The 21,939-nt window shown below is 36.9% G+C and overlaps 1 protein-coding gene across 23 annotated transcripts in view; it reads left to right on the top strand.

Annotated features, from left to right (window-relative positions):
- RIMS2 (regulating synaptic membrane exocytosis 2) overlaps nt 1–21,939 on the top strand; it is a 786,041-nt gene that overhangs the window by 645,670 nt on the left and 118,432 nt on the right. For all 23 annotated transcript variants that reach the window (XM_043507439.1, XM_043507441.1, XM_043507440.1 and 20 more), the window contains one exon: nt 3,264–3,364. In XM_043507439.1, the coding sequence (XP_043363374.1) occupies nt 3,264–3,364 (101 nt within the window). The remainder of the gene's footprint in view (nt 1–3,263; nt 3,365–21,939) is intronic.

The raw sequence follows: 21,939 nt of genomic DNA, 5'->3' as shown, positions 1-21,939 counted from the left end.
GTCAATTCCATGCACAACAGAATCACACCTGATCTGCTGCATCATGAACTTTCGACCACCCCCAGGACCCTTTGTGCGTCCAACTTATTTGTTGAAGATGTTTTAATATGAGATAAAAATATATTATGTCAGATTTTGATGAATGCAATCTTATAACAGTCCTGAAGAACCTACATTTTGTGAATTTTGATTAATTTTTTCTCCATGTTACCTGTCTGAATTTTTTAAAATATATTTCTTCTTATTGAGACCACAGTGAGCCAACTTTAGCTTTTTGTTTTTCACATATGGGCGATTCAGCCATCCTGAATACCCTTCCTGTTTCCAACCAGGATATGTATCAAAATGGCTGTCAGTTCTCACCATCTTCCCTCTAGCTGTGATTCAGAAATAGGGGGCAGTGTAAATCGGAGTTGTAGAGTTTTCATTGATTTACTAGTAGGATTAAAGATTTCTTGGAGGAAGGAATTCAAAAATTCAATAATAATGCTAAAACTTAAAGGAGGATCTATAAACAATGTAGGTCTCCAAAGTTCTCTCTGCAATAAACAGAAAGTATCCCAGCATAATTAAATTTACTGTGAGTCTATAAATTGGGCTTAATATAAATATAAAATAAAACAAAAACCTTTAATATATGTTTATATTAATAATCTTACCTATTCAGGTAATTTAGGAGTGACATTCATCCTGGAGATTCAGTAGAGGGTGCTATATATGGACATGTCAACAGTAGAAACACTTCAGCAACAGAGTTGCAGCTGCACTACTGCAGTATAGACATGTACTGCAGCAACAGAAGAGATTCTTCTGCCACTGTAATAAAGGGCTTAAGTGTAGTATTGTGCCTTGAGCAGGGCCTCTGCATGTGGCTGATATTTGCTATAGGTTCAAGACCTGTATCACAGTAGAGAGGGGTAGAACTGGAGTTGTGCAAAGTTTCAGTTTCACTTTGCCACATGTATAAAAACAGATATTTTCACAACTATTTGTGAGATTTTTGATATACAAGAGGTAATATTTCTCCATTTCTTACAATTTCCTCAGCTTTTCATGACAAAAATGACAGAATATGAACTTTTCCAAGTTTAACAGAAATGATTATTTCATAACAGGGCAAAACCAAAATGCTTATATTTTACTCTTCATCTCTTTCTCTTTTCATTAAAAACACCAAAAAAGTATGGCTTAATCTTCAAAATATTCTGTTTTCATGGAAATCTATTTTTTTTAACTGGGGTTGGAGTATTTTCATTCATCTTTAGTGACACTATTGTGTTATTTCTGTCATTGAAAAGAAGAAAAATATTCCAAGTAAGGATTCATTTAGCTGTGCTTTTTAGAAGCTATCAAGAAATTCAACTATCTTTCAATCTATTAGTCAGAGCACTTGCATCTCCCTTTTCAAAGTAGGAAATAAAATAATTATTGAAAAATAAAGTTAATCATTATCAAAAGCACTTTAATTTAATAGAAAATTACCAAAGAATCAGTGTGGTACCTTGATGCTTGCTAACTATTGGTTCAGGTTTATACAGTAGCTGATTTAAACATGGGATACCTTAGATTTATCTTCTTTTAGGGTTTTTCACTGTATGCTTTATTTATCAGCTGCCTCTTTCCCTGTAACAGCATTTTCTTCTTGTTCATTTGTTTCCCCCATTGATTTTCATTCCAATTAGTATTTGGGATGTACTGTTTTCATTTAGGTTATTTTAGGGTTTTTTAAGGAAAAGCAGAGACCATAAGGGCATGCTGCTGATAACGCATCACATTTATTTTTTCTTTTCCACACCCTTCCTCACCCACAATTTCCTGTTAGAGTTGCAGGTTTTGCAGGTACCAAGTAGTGCCATCAGTAGAACTATCGCTAGCGGATATTCAAAGCATAGTTCAGAGGGCCTGCACATGGACCTGTTTTACTACTTAGATTTCTCCTTAAGACCCATATTTAGGGTTTGTGTGTGACTACAGTGGTACCGGGGAAATAAAGTTAGGCTCCTCCCAATCCTATATTTAGATACCTTAATAAATGGGCAGATTTTCAACAATGCTGAATACACATCAGCTTCCATTCAGAAATGAAATTTTCCTTTGCAAATCCTCATCTTTCTCAGAAAAATGTATAGTATGCAAAATATGTCAGTCAAAATTAATATGACTTAGCCACAATACTATATGAAAAGTAATGCTATTAGTTACATTGCTTCAGCTAGAAATTTTGGGCCTGATTCTCCATTCCCTTGTTTTTGGTTACACTGGTATAACTCCATTGACTGCAATGGAGTTATTTCTGATTTACATCAGAATAAGTGGGAAAAGAATCAGACCATTTATGTACACAGTACATATCTATATTTTGCTTGTTTGGAGAGATGCCCTTTTTGCTTGGACATTTGCCTACCATTTTGTTTGGGGGCTGCTACCTTCCACCTCCAGTGTTCTCTCTCACACATTTGTTTTGGAACTTTCTTTTTGCACTTTTAGTACTTTCAGCCACTGCAGATTGGCTGAAAAAGGCTGCTGCCTGAGTGACATAGCAAGCATCCTTTTCCCATACTGAGGCTAACTATGTGCTTAGTCTCCTGTGGCCAGGAAGAATGAATCCTGAAATCACTCTTGAAGCTGAATGTCATTGTAGAGTGATACAGCAACACCACTGGGCAGCTTGTTAGCATTCATTTCCAAAATTATTTTTAATTTTTTTTTACGAATATATTAAATTATGGTAAATCAAAGCTATGCCAACCAATCAGATTATTTCCATTGATCCTTATTTACTGATAGAAACTAAAATCAGTCATTTCATAAAAAAGAGCTAAAATTACCATAATAGAACATATCACAAGATCAATATCTCCTTTGGAAATAAACATGTTGCCTTTGCATTACTCTTTATTTTCTTTAAATAAGAGTCTTGATTTCTCCTATAGCAGCAATAAATTATTCAGTGAAACATTCTATTCCATTTACATTCTCTCCTCATTTGAAAGTTTTCTTCATATTAACTGTTGAGATAAAATATTTGTCAAGGTATGTTAAAATACTTTATTCTTTACTACTATTTCTTGCAATTATGCCTTTTCTCCCAAGTTTTCCACAAAAGGATAATTTTGACATGTTTTTAATTTACCTGGAAACACAGATAAAGTAATTTAAACAAAAGTCAGATTATATCCCTTCTGTAAGAAATTGTATGAGCACCATTTTAAACTCAGGATTCAAAATTAATTGATTATTTATTTATTTCTTTTATTTGACAGGCGGTATGGATGTAGAAGAAAGAAATCGTCAAATGAAAATAAGCAAGTTCAAACAGGCAGCAGGATCAGACTCCAGGCTGGAGCAAGATTATCATTCTAAGGCAAGGGAGTTTTGTTTTGAAAAGCAGCAAAATATGTAATCTGAATCATTTCATATTCTTTTAGGGTGATGTAGACAAGTGAACCTTGCATGGGGTTCTTGCATATCTGTTGCAAAGTAATTGAAATAAGTGCAGCAACCATACAAACCCTTATAATATAGAACATTCTTGATTACTAAAGTTTAAGATATAGGAGTTAATTGATTAAATATAGTGTTCATCTGCTTCAAAAAGTGAGAAATGACCATTTAGTTGTCCAGTGGAATGAGCAATTAAAATCCAAGTTTAGAAAAGATAAAGAGGCAGCAATAGACTCAGGGCTTGTCTACACTTACCAGGGGATCAACGAGCGGTGATCGATGCCTCAACGGTCGATTTAACAGGTCTAGTGAAGACCTACTAAATCGGCCGCAGATCACTCTCCCGTCGACTCCTGTACTCCATCGGATCGAGAAGAGTAGGGGGAGTCAACGGGAGAGCATCTCCTGTCAACATCGCGTAGTGTGGACCCCACGGTAAGTAGATCCATGCTATTCATGTAACTCAAATTGCGTAGTTTAGATTGAATTTCTCCTGAGTTGTAGATAAGGCCTCAGGAAGTACCTAGAGTCAGAATGAGATCCACTAAAACCTGTGCCTGAATTCCATGCTATGGAGCAAATAGTCATATCGCCCTCCAAACTTTTTTTGTTATTGTTTTCTTGGCCTTCTAAAGACTTCTGCAGCACAGACTTCTGCAGCACGTTTTTATTTATTCTGGTAGTGAAAGCTTAGCCATTGGATAGATAACCTTACCAGTCAAATCAGTACACAAGATTCCAACATAATTGTGGCAATTTGCAAGTAATCAGGTTGGCCATGTAGCAATGCAGTTCTAAATTTATGATCCAAATTTCCTGTTATCTGGAACTGGGTCATGTCATCTATTATATGTTAATTGAATTGAAAATATCTTGATTATTTTAAAATTCCATTATACAAAATAACTAAGTGACCTCTCTGAGACCTGATAAATCAATTTGAGACTGTAAATGGTAAACATAAGATGACTTAGCTATAAAATCTTGCTGAGGAGAAAAACTCTGTTGCAGATATTATATGTTAATTGTGTAGTTCATTGCTCAAAGTAATGGGGAAGATAAGGTAAAACTAGGTTATCTAATATATGAAAATAAAGAAGCCATTAACTGTATTAAGTGCTATTAGTTTTGTAGAGTATTCAGGTTAATTTAGTGAATTGCTTTCTAATAACATAATTCCTCATAGTAAAAAATGTACATGATATTGTGGGAGTATTACATGAAAGCCTCGTGAGAAGTCCTAGACAAAATGGAAGAGTCTATTACTGAAAAGATTTAGAATTCATTGGAACAAATGGGCAAACTATATTGTTATGCTCTGAACACTTAGATTAGTAGATGTATTGTATGACTTAAGGATGTGTTCACTCATAGTACTTAATGTAATGTAATAACATTTATGAGGGGGTTTGGGTCAGGAAATGTTTTCATGTTTATTTTATATGGAAACATCACTCTTACATTTATCAGTTATATCCTTTCTTGAAGGGCATTATCTTTTCTTGTACAGGAATGGACTTGGTGCTGTGACCAGACTTCCCCCTAAATAATTGCTATGATTCTATGTACCATGTAAGGATGGTGAATATATAAATAGATCTGCAGTTATTCAGCCAATTCAGTTGCTCCCTCACTGTTTGATTCTGTCCCCTTTAGTCACACTGTGTAGTTCCTGATTCCGTAAGACAGCATTGGGACTACACATGCAGAAAGGTGCATCATTAGGCCCTCAAAAGTGTTTTTCAAAGGAAACCACATAGAACACAGTAGCTCCAAAGAAACACTTCTTCTCCTTGACCACACCATCTCATCATTTCTGCTGTCTCCCCCTGTATATGAGTTTATCTTCATCATTATCATCCTGTGTTGAGGATGGGAAGTCTGATATCGGATTGATTTTTGAAAATAATCACTTCTTAATTATGCAAACTATCCCTAGAAGTATACTTTCAGATTTATTTCCCTGCCAGGATCCACTTTACTACTGGAAAGGTAATGATTTGCCTTACCAGTTAGCCCAGGAAAACAGGCAATGGCACATTCACAAGTTTCACTGAGTGTGCATCAATAGAATCTCATAGAATCCCTAAGATCTTATAAAGTCAGACCCAGAGAGTTCAGTCTTCACTTTCTCACCATTTCCCCGTTGGTTCAATTTTTCTTAATTAAATATTAATATTACATAGAGATAGGAAAATAAATAAATACATATGATATACCTGATTTTTATCAAGTATCTTTTATATTGATAAACTGATCTGGGTATGTCAGATACTAACTGAAAACTCCTGGTCTATATCTATTGTAAGTGGCTTTGATTTTCTAAATTTGTCAACTAGCATAAGGTCAAGTGTGCCGTTTTCTGGGAAGACCATTTGTTTACTGCAGCCCATCACCTGAGAACAAGTTTCTTTAACTAAGCTGTAGATGGCATTCAAGTGGAGTTTAGCAGGTGGAATTTTCTGTTGTATCGCCATTCTATTTTTTCTTTTGGTGGAAATAAACATAATTACTATTTGCTGGGGGGAAATAATCCTCCTATTATCATTGCTAAGGAAGTGGAAAGGTGTACCAACAACAACAGAACTAGCCATATTGGATTAGACCAATGGTCTATCTAGTATTGTTCCATCTCTGACAGCTGCCAGTAACAGATGCTTCAGAGGAAGTTACAACCCATCCTCCCCAAAAAGATAACTATGCAATAAAAGTCTGTGGAAGAAGATTTTTCCTAACTCCAGGGCTTTTAGCTGTTGGCTGAAGTATGAACTTGACTTTTCTTTATAAAATTTTCTTTTAGCTGGTGTGAGTGCAGATGATCTATCTATCTATCTATATATCTATCTATCTGTCTTTTTTCCCAGTGTTGTTGCGGTCTTAAAGTCAAGGGTGACCTCTGGTATGCTTTTCAGCAGGCATGTTGGATCTTTTATTATTTTATATGCTTTCTCTCTAACACTTTTTCCTTAAGAATAAATGTGCTTGCTCAGAAGGAGCTGTGTGGTTACTTGTAACTGCTGGCAATCCATTGGTCATAGCCCTGAGAAAGAAATCAAACCACTGGAGCTGGCTTTTTAGGCAGACCAGCTTGCTGGGGATGTCACAGTGTAAGATAGGGAGTTGTGCAGACTTCAGATTCCCAGGGAAGAAGGGAGTGAGACATGGGGCTCTGCCCAGGAGAAGTGATGGCTGGGAGCTAGAAACCTTTAAGTGGTTGCACTGGAGGGACCAGGGAAGAGGAAATATAAGTGTAGTTACCTTGAAACCGTGACACTTACTACCACAGGATAGTATTGAAGTAAAATGCTTAGTAGAATTCAAAAAAGGATTAGATGTATGAGTAACCATGCTCTGTACTGCCTCTGGTCCCCTGGTCAGGGTAGACAGAGAGTTTATTTCCCTGGCCTGCGCTACAAGACTCAGACAATTTCCCTTCAAGTCATTAGGTCTCCTTACTCCCCTGGAGTAGGATGCTGTCTGTCGCACACACACCACATACACATCCTACTCAGATACTGGTTTGCATATACTGGGAATTAACTTGATTTCTCTTGGATACTGTCAGAGGGGATACACCTCCCACGCCTTCCTGTGAGCTACTCTATTTGCATTTTGGCTGACACAGTCTCTTGTAGATCTGGAGCTAACTGAGAAGGTCTGATTCACCCCTTCTGCTTTTAAAGCCATAAATCATTCCTCAAAAGCAAATACTATGGAATATCTGACAATACACCTACAACCAGCAGCCCTGACTGTTCTTGGATCTAATGAAATCTGTGCTGTAGGCAGAGCAAATGCTTTTACACTAGCAACTTTAACTTGGATTTCACATGCTGGGAGTATTTGATGGGGTTTAATGGCATGGAGCTTAACTATAGTCTTAGCAGTCCCAGTATCTCTCCATCAAATGAATGTCTCCCCACTGACTACCATCTTCTACTCCCACTGGCAATCTGATGGATCTGCACCCAGGTGGTGGGTGGTGGTTTGGGATCTGAGTGGTTCAGTAAGAACTTTGGTGTTGTGGAACAGCACCACAGTTCCACACAGGTGTTCCAACAGTTATCTTCCAAGATAACAGCCAGTGGCTATACTATGCTCTACAGATCTCTACAATGCTTACGTGGTTTATGGTATTTTCACTTAGAGTATTCCGAGGTCCAGTATACTCTATCACAAGGACTTGTTACCTAGAAAGAGGACTATAGTGTTTTCAAGCAGTAGAAGAGAAAGTAAATGGAGAAGAGGGAAAGGTCAAGATGGGGCCATTGAGGCATTCTATAACAAAAGAGAAGTTTAATATTTTGTTATTATTGAGAAAGAAGAGTCTGGATTCAAAATAGGAGGAAAGAAAGGAGGAAAAATTCTTCATGTTCATGGAACTCAAATTCTTAGTATAGAGAACAATCTTTTATTAGGTTGATGATATAACTGATATATATATTTTAACAAAAACCTTCTATATATTGAATTTTGTATGACACTGTAATTCCATTTAATCTGTAATGACAATCCAAGTCTCACAATTGCTAAATATTGAGTGCAAAATATATGTATAACCAGGAATGTGCTGTATTTGATTTGGGAAAAAGGTAGTAAAAAAGCTAAGGCCATATTTACTTTGTGATCCCATTAGAATTTATAAGGTAACTGGGTCAAGCCAAATTAAAATGTGGACAAAATACTTCCTTGGAATACCTAGGCTTCAGTATGAGACACTTTCCTTTGAGTGAACATTCAATGAGGAACAGAGTTAGGGAGTGGGTGTTTGTGTGTGTGGCGCACACACACACATTACTGGTTCTCTTTAGTTGCCAATCTGGCCACAATTTGTTCTTTCATCCCACTCTCTGGAAATGTCGTTCTTATCTATTTTTTGTGCACTGCTTGAGATATTTGCTTCAGTGATGCTTTTGTCTGTGCTGCCCTTCTGATTACAATCTATTAAAACATTTGATTAAATGCTGTACCAGAGAAGAGTTTGTCACCTCTCTTTGTTGTTCAATATTTTGCATATCTTACAAATGGCAGCCATAAGAACCTACCATTAGAGTGTTGAAAACATTTTTTGCCTTTAAGCCCTCAGAGCTGGAGGGGAGAAGGAACGCTCAATCAAAGGAGTAATTTAAGACTCTTGCTCCCATCACCACATACCAAAAGTTGGTGGTTTGTGGCCTGTGTTCCAGAGACTGGTAGCACCTTCTGCAGATGTGTGGGCTCAATCCTCCAGGCTGTCAGGAATTCTGGGGCAGATCTTCAGCTGGTCTTCCATGGAGCAATGAAAATTTATATGAGCCGAGATTCTGCCTCTTTGCATCTATAATTGTCTCTCACAGCTCCTGACTAACTGTTAGATCCAGCTAGAAACATCCAAAACGGAATCTAAAACTTTAGGCTGGGATTTTCAAGGGCACCTAAGGGAGTTAGGCACCAAATTCCAATGAATTCAATGGAATTTGGAAATGTATTGCCCTTACGGGCTTGTCTACGCAGTGTGCTAGACCACACCAGTGAGGTTTAAATATTTAGTCTGCACCAGCATGTTGCACACTAACTTGCCCTTGTGGACCCTGCTGGCATGCACTAAAAGTTCCCTTGTGCCTATTAATGTATTCTGATTTCAAACACACACTAGGGATCTTTTAATATACTCCAGCAGGATCCACATGGGCCAGATAATGCTTGGGATGCTGGTGCAGACTAAGGCACCATGTAAACATGTAAGTCCTTAGATGCCTTTTAAAATTCCAAACTTAAGGAGTAAACTTCTAAGTATATGGACTGAGCTCGAAAGGGTTAAATAATTCAAATGGAGCCATGCAGTGGTTCACTGGAGAATAATTGAGAGGGGGGAAAATTGACACTGATAACACAACACATAATTACCCTGTGGAACTCATAGCTACAGGAAAGCTACATTTCTAGTAGGATTCATAATAAGATTAGACATTTAGATGAATGAGAACATCCACAGTTACATTGTATGGAGTATGTTTAGAAGGGATATAATAATCCCCTATGCATAAGCCAACCACTTATTAAGATTAGGAAGGAACTTTCCCCATGAGTAGGCTATTCGGTAACTGTCCATTACAAGGTTTCTTGTAACTTCCTGTGAAGTATCTGGTCCCACTGATAGGCATGGTACTGGACTAGATCACCATGGCTCTGATCCAGTGTGGCAATTCCTATGTCCCCATCAAGTCTGTGAGCACTAAAGGTACTCAACACAATTGTTTTGATTCTTGATATGTATTAAGACTTTTAATTGGTTGATGACAAATGGCATGTGATAACATCAATAGAGCAAAAAATTATACATCTAGAAATGGATTCATCGTTTTTCTGGTGTTGCTTATGACATGCAAACTTCCAGGCAAGAGTACTTATTATAAACAGTAAAGTTTGTGGACCAGGGTGCTGATATTGCAGATCTGTTTTCTGCTAAATCTTGTTTAATGTGGAAGGACCCAAATATGTAGTTTTCAAGATTTACCTGAGGTGAAGCATTTTTCAGAATTCTAGATTTGAGTTTCAAGGGCAAGATGATGATGATGAAGATGATTTGGGAAATTTCTCTCCTTCCATTGATGTATTATATCCAAGGCCATTATCAGTTTTTACGATATTAATCAAATGTGTTTGGATAAAAATGCAATCTAATATGATTATTTTTCCCTCAATAGCTTTAGTTTTTCTTCTGGGATTGTTGAAATCCAAATTATGAGATAAGCATTTATGTTGCATCTGTGGCACTAATCTGATTAGCTGTAGTTTCTTCTTCACTGCTGAAGTTCAAACTCTGGTATTGTTCTGTTTATTTATTTTGCTTCCACTCCTTTTTATTTTATTTTTAATTTTCTAATTTGTGTTTCCTGTATTAAAGATTTAGTGAGGATACTGTTAAATATTATGCAGCTGTTTTCCATGGAAAATGTCATTTAGTAAAATACCCAATTTCCCATTGAAAAACAGTTTTAGTTTAAAATTTCAATCAGCCCTACTAATGACCAAAAAAGATAAGAGTGTTAATGCTATTGTCCTAGCCACATTCCAACAAGGGCAATCATACTCTGCCTACTCGATTTCTTCTCACAATTTTCATTACATATAATACCTTCATTTTGTGTCCAAAGCTATTCTGTTGTTATGAACTGATTTACTATTAGTGTATTTTAGATCGGCGATGGCTATATTTTCATGGTGAAGTAAATGATCTCTCTATATAATTTATGTTAGTTTAATCTGTAAAATTCTTGGTGATATCAAGTGCTATATACAAATAATTTGTTATCATTACATAAAACGGCTCTGTCAAAGTAACCTGTTTCACTTGTCTAAGGCACACAAAAACCACAGTTATATTCCTTATTGTTAATAAAATGGTGCCCTATATGTATTAATAAAATCTGGGAAAAGCCAGGAATAGAATTAGCTGGGTATAATTTAGATAAATATCTGAGTGCTGAAGTGAAACACTCATAAACAGTTTGTAAATTAACAGTTTAATGAGTTAATTTAATTGATGGAGGGGTGAACATGAATGTTGTGTATCCAGTCCAGAGACTTTTAGTACTTATTAGTTTCTGAGACAGCCAGAACAGATTATGGACATCTGATGAAGGTCAGCAATGGCAAAGCAATGGTTGAGTATATTCCCAAACTATTAGATAAGCCAGAAACATATTTGCCTGAATCCAGTAGTTTTTTTCCATTTGAAAATGTCAAATCAAGCATTAATTCATGTCAGCAAAAGTATAAAATGTAATGTGTGAAGTTATTGTACAGTGATTCCTTGAAATATGCCGAAGTGTGTGGGATTGAAAAGTGAAGGACCAGGACATTTGGCCCATGCCAAGTGATTCAGAAAGGTCCCTACTGTTGCCCAAATTAGGTAGCAGAGGATGTGGGGGGAATCTTCAGCTGATGCAAAGCCTGTGTAGCTGGTTCTGTGCCAGCTTCTTACTCCCTTCCCCTTGCCCTGGGATGTCAGAGCCAGAATGCACAGTACTCTGCAGTGCTTACTGGCATAATAGCCACTAGGGAGCTGGGGCCAAGCTGGGGCAAGTTAGAGCAGCTCTTGGGTGCAACTGAGATTTTAGCCCCAAGTCTAGATATGTTATGCCAAGAAACTATTGTGAGGCATATTTTACTTATACGTGTGCGTAGAATTATGCACACAGTTACATTAACAACATGTAATACCATGGGCTTTTTCTTCTTATACACATCAGTTTTACCGCTGTGTAACTACACTGACTTCAGTGGAGTTACTCCTGATTTAAGAAAGGGCAGAATTGGGTCTCCAGCATGCTGGTTCACAAAAGACAGCTTGACTATAAGAGTGGAACATATGTAATTGATTAATTTTATAAAAAACAGTCCTCATTTAAGGTAAAAATAACATAAAATACAATGAAGTTCATTTTCTGTGCAGAAATTCTGCTTCCATCTAAATCAGTAGAAGTCTGGCCATTTCTAGGTTCTTTCCAAAGAGCAGATTTTTTAGTTTTCTACAAATCTTTGCCATCTGTTATACAATAATTTAAGCTGTGGTATTGCATCAGATTTTCCAAAGCACTCCACATTTTATCTCACATTTTGGAATATATACATATATAGGATATTCCAAAATGTGAGATAAAATGTGGAGTGCTTTGGAAAATCTGATGCAAACTATATTCCAAACTATATATATTACATATATATATATTACAGTTAATCCTAGTGATTATTATCCTGACTTTTAGCATATGTATTGAAACCAATGCATGTGTAGAATTAACTTGAACATGTAACAGAGCTAATCAATAATGAAAATAGTCATATATTGCCTTTGTTCCATTGGATCCAGGTCCTGCATTATTGAAGTCAATGGAAGCAGGATCAGACCTAGGAGCCCTGTTCCACAGAGCTCTTTCCTTCAAAAAAACCTTTCTCCCCCTAACAGCATTTGTATTGAGAACACCATTAAAACATGAGATGTGAAATACAGCACTTCTTGCCTGCCTGCATTATCTGCCAGTGTGAAAGAAAGTTTCACTTTTTAAAAAAACTGTATTAATTTATTGTTAGATAATAGTACATCAGAAAGAGCACCATCCTACTCCTTTTGAAGTGAAACATAGTTTTCCATTGACTTTAGTGGGAGCAGACTTGGCCCAATGAGGAGAATAAGAAGAATAAGAATACCTCACAAGTCATGCTAAAAGTCTAAGTCCCAGTTGTAGATGAAGGTAATAATTATCACACACAAAAAATTCCCAAGAGATATCTTCTTCTTCTCATCCTCAAGCATATTTACAGATGTAGGGAGCTGTTACAGCATCACCATTAATTCCTATTAATGAGATATAAATCTTTTTATAAATTAGATTTTGAAATGGTTAGATTATTGAAACAAACTTAATTCAATTAGTAGAATTCCAAGTGTGTAAAGTGAAATTTACTTTGGAGTCAATATTTCCTCATTATTAAGTAATAATCAATCAATATAGATTATAAGTAATACTCAAAATTAAAATTAAAACTCTGGCAAAAAAGAAATTCCCCACATCTTAGTCAGAAGAACCTTCTCCTTTTTTTCCCCTTATATTGGAAAATACATGATTTTTCATCTAAAACCTTTGTGCAACATAAATTGAAAACAAATTATTTTGAAAGAACTTGTCCCCATGTAAGCCATATTAGGAAAAATAATCTATCAAATAGTCATACCTACATTACCTTTGTTCTGTAGTTCAACACAAATTCACTCATAAGCAAAAAATTAAAATTGTATTTTTCTACTTAAAACTCTGCCATATATTGAAAACAAATTATATTCATGTTCTTTGTGTTCAGTATTTTAGACCAATTACATTTTTCAGAATTAGGAGTTTGGTTTGTCATCCTGAAATCTTTTTTTTTGTTTGGAATGGTAAATCACATTTATTATTTAAAGACCAAATTTATCGGTTTTTAGATTCCCACACAAAACCCTCTTATTAATGCTTAACTTCTACATATTTTTACTCTGAACAGATTTTCCAAAAACAAACAGAAACAAACAGAAAACTCTCACATTTTCTTGATTTACAGTTACCTAAAGCTCAGAAGTGACAACTTTAATTGATTACTTAAAAATCTGCAGAATCAAAGTTTTTCAAGAATGGTAAAAAGCTAGTAAATGTATAGGAAGTGGTGTTGGTGGCATTCTTCTTTCTTTGTCAGTACTAAACCAATACCCTAGAATGGTGTTATGTAATGTTGGGCTAAGGGAGATGCTATATTTTAAATGAGATGTAAAACAAGATTTTCTCCCCTTTTAGTCACGAAAGATCTCAAAACATTTTCACAGGTGTAAAGGCATCAACTTCAATATCTAGTCAAATTCTAATGTGGGTAAACTATTTTCTGAAATGGCCTAATTTCCTCCTGTAATTTCAACTGGTTGGGTAGTCTTCATTTCTTGTCCTAAAATGTTACATATTTTTGGTCTGTATTGTCGTGCTGGTTTGTGTAATCTGGAGGAGAGGTTGTAAGTAATACTCATTCCTCTAGCTGAGAGACAAGGTGGGTGAAGTAATGTCTTTTATTGGACATACTTCTGTTCGGGAAAGAGAAAGCTTTTGAGGCACACAGAGCTCTTCTTCTTTCCCAGAATTTGGTCCAATAAAAGATATTACCTTATCCACCTTGTATCTCTAATATCCTGGGACTGACAGGGCTACAACTACACTGCATTGCTCCAGTTGGTTAGTTACAACATGTGCTGCTTGTTTAGGTTAATTTAAAAAGTGACTACAGTTTCAGCTTGAGAGTGAGTAAAACAATCAAATTAGAATATTTAGAAAGTGCTAGGTGGCTTTCACCAGCCTAAGGGTAAACAATCTCTCTCTCTCTCTAGTTTCTCTCTCCTCCGGAGTTGGAATTCAAGGTATAGAGAGAGTGACATATTTTTTCCAATCCCTAGATAAGAGAGACTGCCGTCAGAAGATCTATCCCTGTAGACCCTTTCCCCCCAAGTTCTCAAAGTAAATGTTGTAATGGTGCTAAGGAAATCTACCTGAAGGGAGCAACATTTATTTTAGGAAACTACATTTTACGCATTGAGGGGTCCCAAATTAGCAGATTTCCTCCTGCTGATTCCATCCCTTCCTTAGACATACGAGTCATCAGAAAACCTGTAGCCAAAGAGCAATCTTGACCTGGTACATACTATTTTGTGCAGGACTTTTTCAAGGTTTGTCCTGAGTGTTAATAAAAACAAGCACTCAGGAAAAAAAGATTTGTACCCATTTTGGAAGCCCTGCTTGATAGAATATCTGTGGTGTGGCCATTTGAGGACCCTTGGGGTAGAGTCATGTAAACATGAATTTATATCTTGTTCTCGAGCAATTGTTCCAGACATTTCACAACGGCATTTTTGCTTAGGGGAGTAAAAACTTACCAGATGGTGTCTGTGTTGTTGGTCCAGCTGTTCTCTTAGGCAGGAATGCCATTGGAGTTGCTGACAAGTCCAGGTACACATTTTATGAAAAGCATGATTAAATTTTTATATAAAGAATTGAGGATTAAGGTGATTAAAACCTCACCCTGCTGTCTCAACCAACTGGCTTGTTGGAAGTTTTACTGGGCCTCAAGGGAAATGTGTTTTTTTTTTAAAGGAAAGTGTTGATGTGACAAGGAAAGATGATTTTCCTGCCTTCCTTTTGCTTCACTGACAGGCCTTGAAAGGTTTTTCACATTTTGTGACAGGTGAAAGGGCCAAAAGATGTAATCATGGAAACCACTGATCAAAAACAAGCTTCTGAGGAGTGTGGCCTCATACGTCCTGAAGATGCTCAACTTGTGTGACTCTGATAAGGGAACTTGCCCAGAAACATCTGGAAGAAATCCATTCCATCCCCAGACAATCATAGCCAGAAGAGGGACTTTAAAGCAGAGCAGAAGATCATAGAGTGAACTGCTAGCAAAGTGGCAAGCTTTATGAAGTCCAGAAGAAGGTGATCACCATCATCTATTAAAGGTTTATGCTGGACAGATATAAGAGGCAACAAATATGGCATGTGAACTTTCTGAGAGATGGAAAGGAGAGAATGCAAGAGCTGAATTTGAAGATATTTATCCCAAGCCTACTTGTAGGTGGTGAAAGGCCAAAAGGAACCAGAAATGGAACTGCTGACCATCAACAAGAATTAACCCAGTTAACTAGTGGTTTTACTACAGATTGTGCCAGAAAATATCTGAGAGGTGGGCTTGACAGTAAACCCTAATGTGTATGCTTGGGTTCACCAGGAGGTAAAGTACTTGGGATGCATAATGGGAAAGTTAAACCACAAATGTAAAATCTTAACCCATCCATTGAACAACAGACCAAAGGATGATGATGATGAAGGTCAGAGATTTCCAGGGATTTTTAAATTGAATTAGACAATTTAGCCCACATTTTCCACTTTTGCAATTTCCCTAAGAGACCTGTTCTGGAAGCAAAATCTAATAAAGTGAAGTAGATTGTGGACTGTGAAGTGACTTTCAAGCCTAGGAGAACAACTTGTGTGTGATTGTCCTGGCTTGAACAACTCAGATTTTCAGCAGCTAATACTGTGTTCCAGTAGAATTTGGTTTCAGAGTAGCAGCCGTGTTAGTCTGTATTCGCAAAAAGAAAAGGAGTACTTGTGGCACCTTAGAGATTAACAAATTTATTTGAGCATAAGCTTTTGTGAGCTACAGATCAGAATTTGGGACAGTGTTGTCCCAGAAGAATAAAGAACTGCTTATCTCCTCCTTTAAACAAAAGCAATTTCCTCCAGAGACCAGTTATGTTTGAGTCAAAAAGTTAATACGTGTCAAAAGGATGCTGGATGGGTTGAAGAATTATCTTCTAGGGGGAGAGTTCATCAGGCACTCTGATAGCTTCACTTGATGAATAAACAGAATGCCATACTTACATGGTGGTATATTTACCTGTTATTTTTAATCAATCTTGTCAGTGAAATTAGATGGCAGACTATCCAGTCTCTCTTAAATAGCAGTTGACAAGCCAGGAAATGAGCCAGTAGTGTGAACGGGGAAAATTGATATGCCATCTGTACCAAATAGCTTCAAGAACGAGTTATGTTTCTTTTCCTTTTCTCCTGCCTTTCCTCATTAATTTTTAATTTGGGAAAGGGCGGGTTGGACAGAGGGTGCCCAGTCTTCTACCTAATACTACTCCATAAAGAATTCTTCTTCTGAAGCTCCTGTCCATTCCTCTTTTGGCAACCGTGTTCTAATGTCTCAAATCTCAAGAGAAAATTCTCAATGACCTCTTCTTCTCAAAACTCATAATGTCTGGATTTATCTAAGTCATACTGATGTCAAAAGGAGCAACTCCACTGACATCTGTGAAATTACACTGGTGAAAAACTGGTCTGAATGAGATCTATATCAGGGCCACAGATTTTAGATTTCTTCTGGGCAAATGCAGGTCCTTGTACAGCTAGAATTAGGGATTGTCTTTTATTTTTGTTCATCTCTTTTGGAAATTAACAGTAGAGCTGGGAAAATTTTTTGATGAAATTGTATGTTCTTCAAAAAATGCATTGTCAAGTCCACCAGAACTCTGCAAATTTATGTCAAGTTCACTGAATACTTTTGTCCAAACTGAAAAAGTAGAAACATTTCACTGATGTCGAAACAAAATGTTTTTTGTTTTGTTTTGACCCCAAAAAATTTGTTTTGACTTTCAGGTTTTACAAAATGGTAAGAGAAGGAGGAGGCAATGCTGCCATCATCCCTTCCCATGTGAGCTTTAGCCCAGTGGTTTGGGAAGTCCCTGGGCTGTGGGAAACCTAGGTTCAAGTCCCTTTTCTGCCTGTTGTTGAGAAGGAATTTAAACTCAGCCATTCCCCGTTGTAGGAGAGTGTCCTGGTTGTTAGATGTCCTTGTATGGGGCTTTCTCAATCTCTCCTCTTGAGGCTGCTCTACTTTTTATCAACAATTAAATAGTTATTGGAGCACAGATCTGAACTTGAATCTCACTCATCCTAGATGAGTGCCTAACTAACAGTCTATAGAGTCATTCTCCCTCTCTTTCCCTGGCCCAATGATTATTCATGCACATTGGAAAACAGAATCCCAACTGTACATATAAAATGATGCGGTCTAAATTAGCTGTTACCACACAAGAAAGAGATTTTGAAGTCATTATTGATAGTTCTCTGAAAACATCCACTCAATGTGCAGCGGCAGTCAAAAAAGCGAACAGAATGTTGGCAATCATTAAGAAAGGAATAAATAATAAGACAGAAAATATCATATTGCCTCTATATATATCCATGGTATGCACACATCTTAAATACTGCATGCAGATGTGGTCACCCCATTTCAAAAAAGATATATTGGACTTGGAAAAGGTTCAGTCCTGGGACTGAAGTGGCTACAACTACACAGCATTCCTCCAGGAAAAGGTTCAGAGAAGGGCAACAAAAATGATTAGGAGATAGGAACAGCTTCCGTATGATGAGAGATTAATAAAACTGGGACTTTTCACCTTGGAAAAGAGACGACTGAGGGGGCATATGATTTAGGTCTATAAAATCATAACTGATGTGGATAAAGTAGATAAGGAAGTGTTATTTACTCCTTCTCATAACACAAGAACTAGGGGTCACAAAATGAAATTAATAGGCAGCAGGTTTAAAACAAACAAAAGGAAGTATTTCTTCACACAACGCACAGACAACCTGTGGAACTCTTTGCCAGAGGATGTTGTGAAGGCCAAGACGATAACAGAATTCAAAAAAAGAACTAGATAAATTCATGGAGGGTAGGGTCCATTAATGGCTATTGGCCAGGATGAGCAGGGATGGTGTCCCTCGTCTTTGTTTGCCAGAAGCTGGGAATGAGTGACAGGGAATGGATCATTTGATCATGTTCTGTTCATTCCTCCTGGGGCACCTGGCATTGGCCGCTGTCAGAAGATACTGGGCTGGATGGATCTTTGGTCTGACCCAGTATGGCCATTCTTATGTTCATTGTTATCATGAATGACTATGAACTGCCACTATGAATGACTGAGCTAAAGTTTGTAGGGGGAGGCAGTAGCGGGGGAGACATCACCTCGTCCTGCTTCAGATGTTATGTGAATCTTTTATTTGCTTTCATCAAAATGCTTGAAAGTCAAAATGTTTTAACTCAAAAGTTTTCATGTCAGTAATGTTGAAACATGTCAATTAGTTTTGACTTGACTTTTTTTTTCCTTCAAATTTTTGATTTTCTGATACATTTAAAAAAATGTCATGTTTGGTTTGACCCAAAATGAATGTTTGTTTTCAAATTTTTTGAAACTGCCAGTGAACTGAAAAATCCATTATTTGCTTCCCTCTAAAGAACAGCTAGGGCAAGAGACTACTCAGTTTCCTGAAACTGACTGTGAGCAACCAGATATGGGTATTGACAAGTTAATTCTCAAACTCACTGAATACCCTCTTGAGTTTTCCTACTCCTCTCCCATTTTAAGATCTATCTTCAGGCTCTGGATTTTCTGCTTAATGTAAGAGTCCTTTATAGTGCGGTATTATTTTTGTTTCAAATTGCCATTTGTATCCAGGAAGTCCTTAAAGAACTGCACCATCTGCTTGCATATCTGAAGCAGATGGTGCTTTTCTGGCTCACCTCCAGACTGTTTCTTTCTAGGTTTTTTTCTTCTCAGACAGTGTACCGGGGTGGCTTCAATATAAGCTGCTGAGCTTGCAGTTTCTCCTTCAGCTTTCAGAATTTCCTGACTCACTTGCTTTTTCTCAGTGTTCAGGTTTCAGTTGCTCCCAGACCTGGCAGTAGGATGCTCTCCACAAGATAGCCTAGATCAGGTAATGGAGGCATGTTCCTTAGACCTCCCTCTTGGTTTAGGACCTCTCATACAAAACAATCCTACACATAATACTTATACACCTCTCTGATTCATTGAGAGGGAGAAGAACTGATAAGTTTTATGCTCCAAACTCCAAGTGAGAATGAACAAGGGCCCTTGAAAGTGAATAGTATTTTTTCCAAGCAGTTGGGTGTTATACACACACAGGATTTGTTCAGTTGGGAAGCTTCTTTTGGCATCTAAATTAGTGGCCTTATTTTCAGAGTGGCTTTACAAGTGGTGTTACCATAGTGTTAATAGTACCTGGGGGTGCTGAGAAGTCTGAAACTCAGATCACTTATTTAGATGTCTAAATATGGATTTAGGTGCTTATTTAGGCATCCCCATGAAATTTTTAGCCTAAGGTTCCAATTAAAATTACAGCTGAGTTACATTAAACATTTTTATTATTTTTATTTCATATCCCTTCTTAAATGTGTAGCTGAAAATATTTTATATTAAAATAGATAACATAATATAAGATATACATGCAGTGTGCAACCGTATAACATCATTTATGTAGCTTTTTGCATGTATTTTTTGAGTATATAGTATACATACAATCATGTATCTTATATGTGTATCCCTTACCTATATATGTTAGTAAAGTGGTTTGGAATCTTTTGTGGTCAATGATACAATATAAAAGTAATATTATTAGTAGTATTGCTATTTATCATTATTGTCATTTGTATTTATTTTATTGGCTTGGTGTGTGGTGCAGCTATTATCAAGGTATTAAATAAAAAACAACAATCTAATGAGAATAAGTATAATGCGGTATTGCAGCTGAAAGTTGCACAGCCCTTTGAGGCTGTAAACTGGTCCAGAAGTTTCCCTTCACATCAAGAAGGAGCCCCTGCAATTGCTGAGCCCTGGCTACTCATGGAGATTCTGTAGATTCTGCAGTCACAGATAAATTTAGCAAGCATAAAGCGCTAAAAAAGGTTGAGACAGTTCCTAAATCTTGGTATGGTGGAGCAAAGTACTGTAGTCTGCAACAACCCCACAACAATCTGATCCATTAGTAAGAAAGTAGAAGGATTGACCAGATCAATATGTTACAATATAAATGCTAACACATGAACACTGATGAGAAAAACACGAGAAAGAAACCATATTAATCAAATAGGAAGAGAGTTGGAAATCCCTGCAAATTTCAATTGTCTGGGTGTTGAGTGATTATCTGGCAGCTGAATTATCTAGTTCAACCTGGAAGGTCAGTAACACTATATTAAAACTGAGCAATAGCAATTTCTTTAACTGTATGTAGAGTGCTCCAGGGTAGTTAACTTCAAGAAATGAGTGTAAGAAGATTTCAGATTTACACACAATCAATTGCTCATGTAATGGCAGTTTGCCGATCAATCAGAAATTGTGCTTGCACTTAAAAGCCCATTGTAATAGAAAACAGAATAACTATTCCTTTTTCAGATGTAATCCTCTTGTAAGATTTGTCACCACAGAAAAATATTCCCTTGTCAATGCAAGAAATCAGAAATCACAAAAGTACTTCAATATCAGTTTTAGAGCCTCTTATAAATACTTTCTCTACCACAGAGGATAGGATTTTGAGTCCACAAAAGCTTGTTGTTAGATACAGTACTTGTTACTAGTATAACCATGAAGTGTTAAGCTGGTTCCTGATAGGCATATCAGGAGTCATTCTTGTCAGTCGCAATAATGTTGCAATAGTTGAAACTGAAGTGACAGCAGAGCTTGGTTCCTTTCTGCAGCCTACGTGTATCTGATGAAGGGTAAAATTTTCAAATGCACCCAAGTGTCTAAGCAGCCTAAGTCTCACTGAAAGTCAGTGGGACTTAGACTCCTAATTCACCTAAGTATTTTTGAAAATTTTACCCTAAATAATAAAATTTTAAAAATATATCTACTTCCAAATGAAGGAAAGTAAAGCACAACTTCTTTTAGTACAGTAGTTGTGATTAAAAAGGCAATATTTGATTATCATTTTGTCTCTGATACTTACATGGTAATGATTTGTTATCCTGTTAAAAAGTCCTAAATAAATAGAGATGTCAGTACTTAACAGCAGTTCCCACAAAAATGTCTGAGATACCACAATCCCTCCCTCTGATTGAGATGAGAAATAACTAATGTCTCTCAGATATCAAGACATAATAGCTGCTGGTCGCTCATAGAACTGTGGGGCCAGAGGTCATCTAGTCCAGCCCCCTGCACTGATATTAGCTCAAGTAAACCATCCCTGACAGGTGTTTGTGGAATCCCCAACATTGGAAGATTTTCAGCTCCCTTGGAAGCCTACTCCAGTGATTAACTATCCTTATAGTTGGAAAAATTTTCCAGATATATAGCTTGATTCTCCCTTGCTGAAGATTAAGCCCATTGCTTTTTGTCCTACTTTCAGTGAACTTGGATAACAATTGATCACTGTCCTCTTTAATATATTTGAAGACTACTACCAGGTCCCCTCTCAGCCTTCTTTACTCAAGACTAAACATGTCCAGTTTTTTTAACCTTCCCTCATAAGCCAGGTTTTCTAAAACCTTTTATCATGTTTGCTGCTTCCCTCTAGACTCTGTCCAATTTGTCCACAACTTTCCTAAAGCGTGGACACTGCTACTTCTAAAGACAACTGTAGT

This window comes from Dermochelys coriacea, chromosome 2 (genome assembly GCF_009764565.3).
Source record: "Dermochelys coriacea isolate rDerCor1 chromosome 2, rDerCor1.pri.v4, whole genome shotgun sequence".
In the NCBI taxonomy this organism is placed as follows: domain Eukaryota; kingdom Metazoa; phylum Chordata; order Testudines; family Dermochelyidae; genus Dermochelys; species Dermochelys coriacea.
Note: the sequence above shows the minus strand (reverse complement) of the source record. Positions and strands in the feature narration are given on the sequence as shown.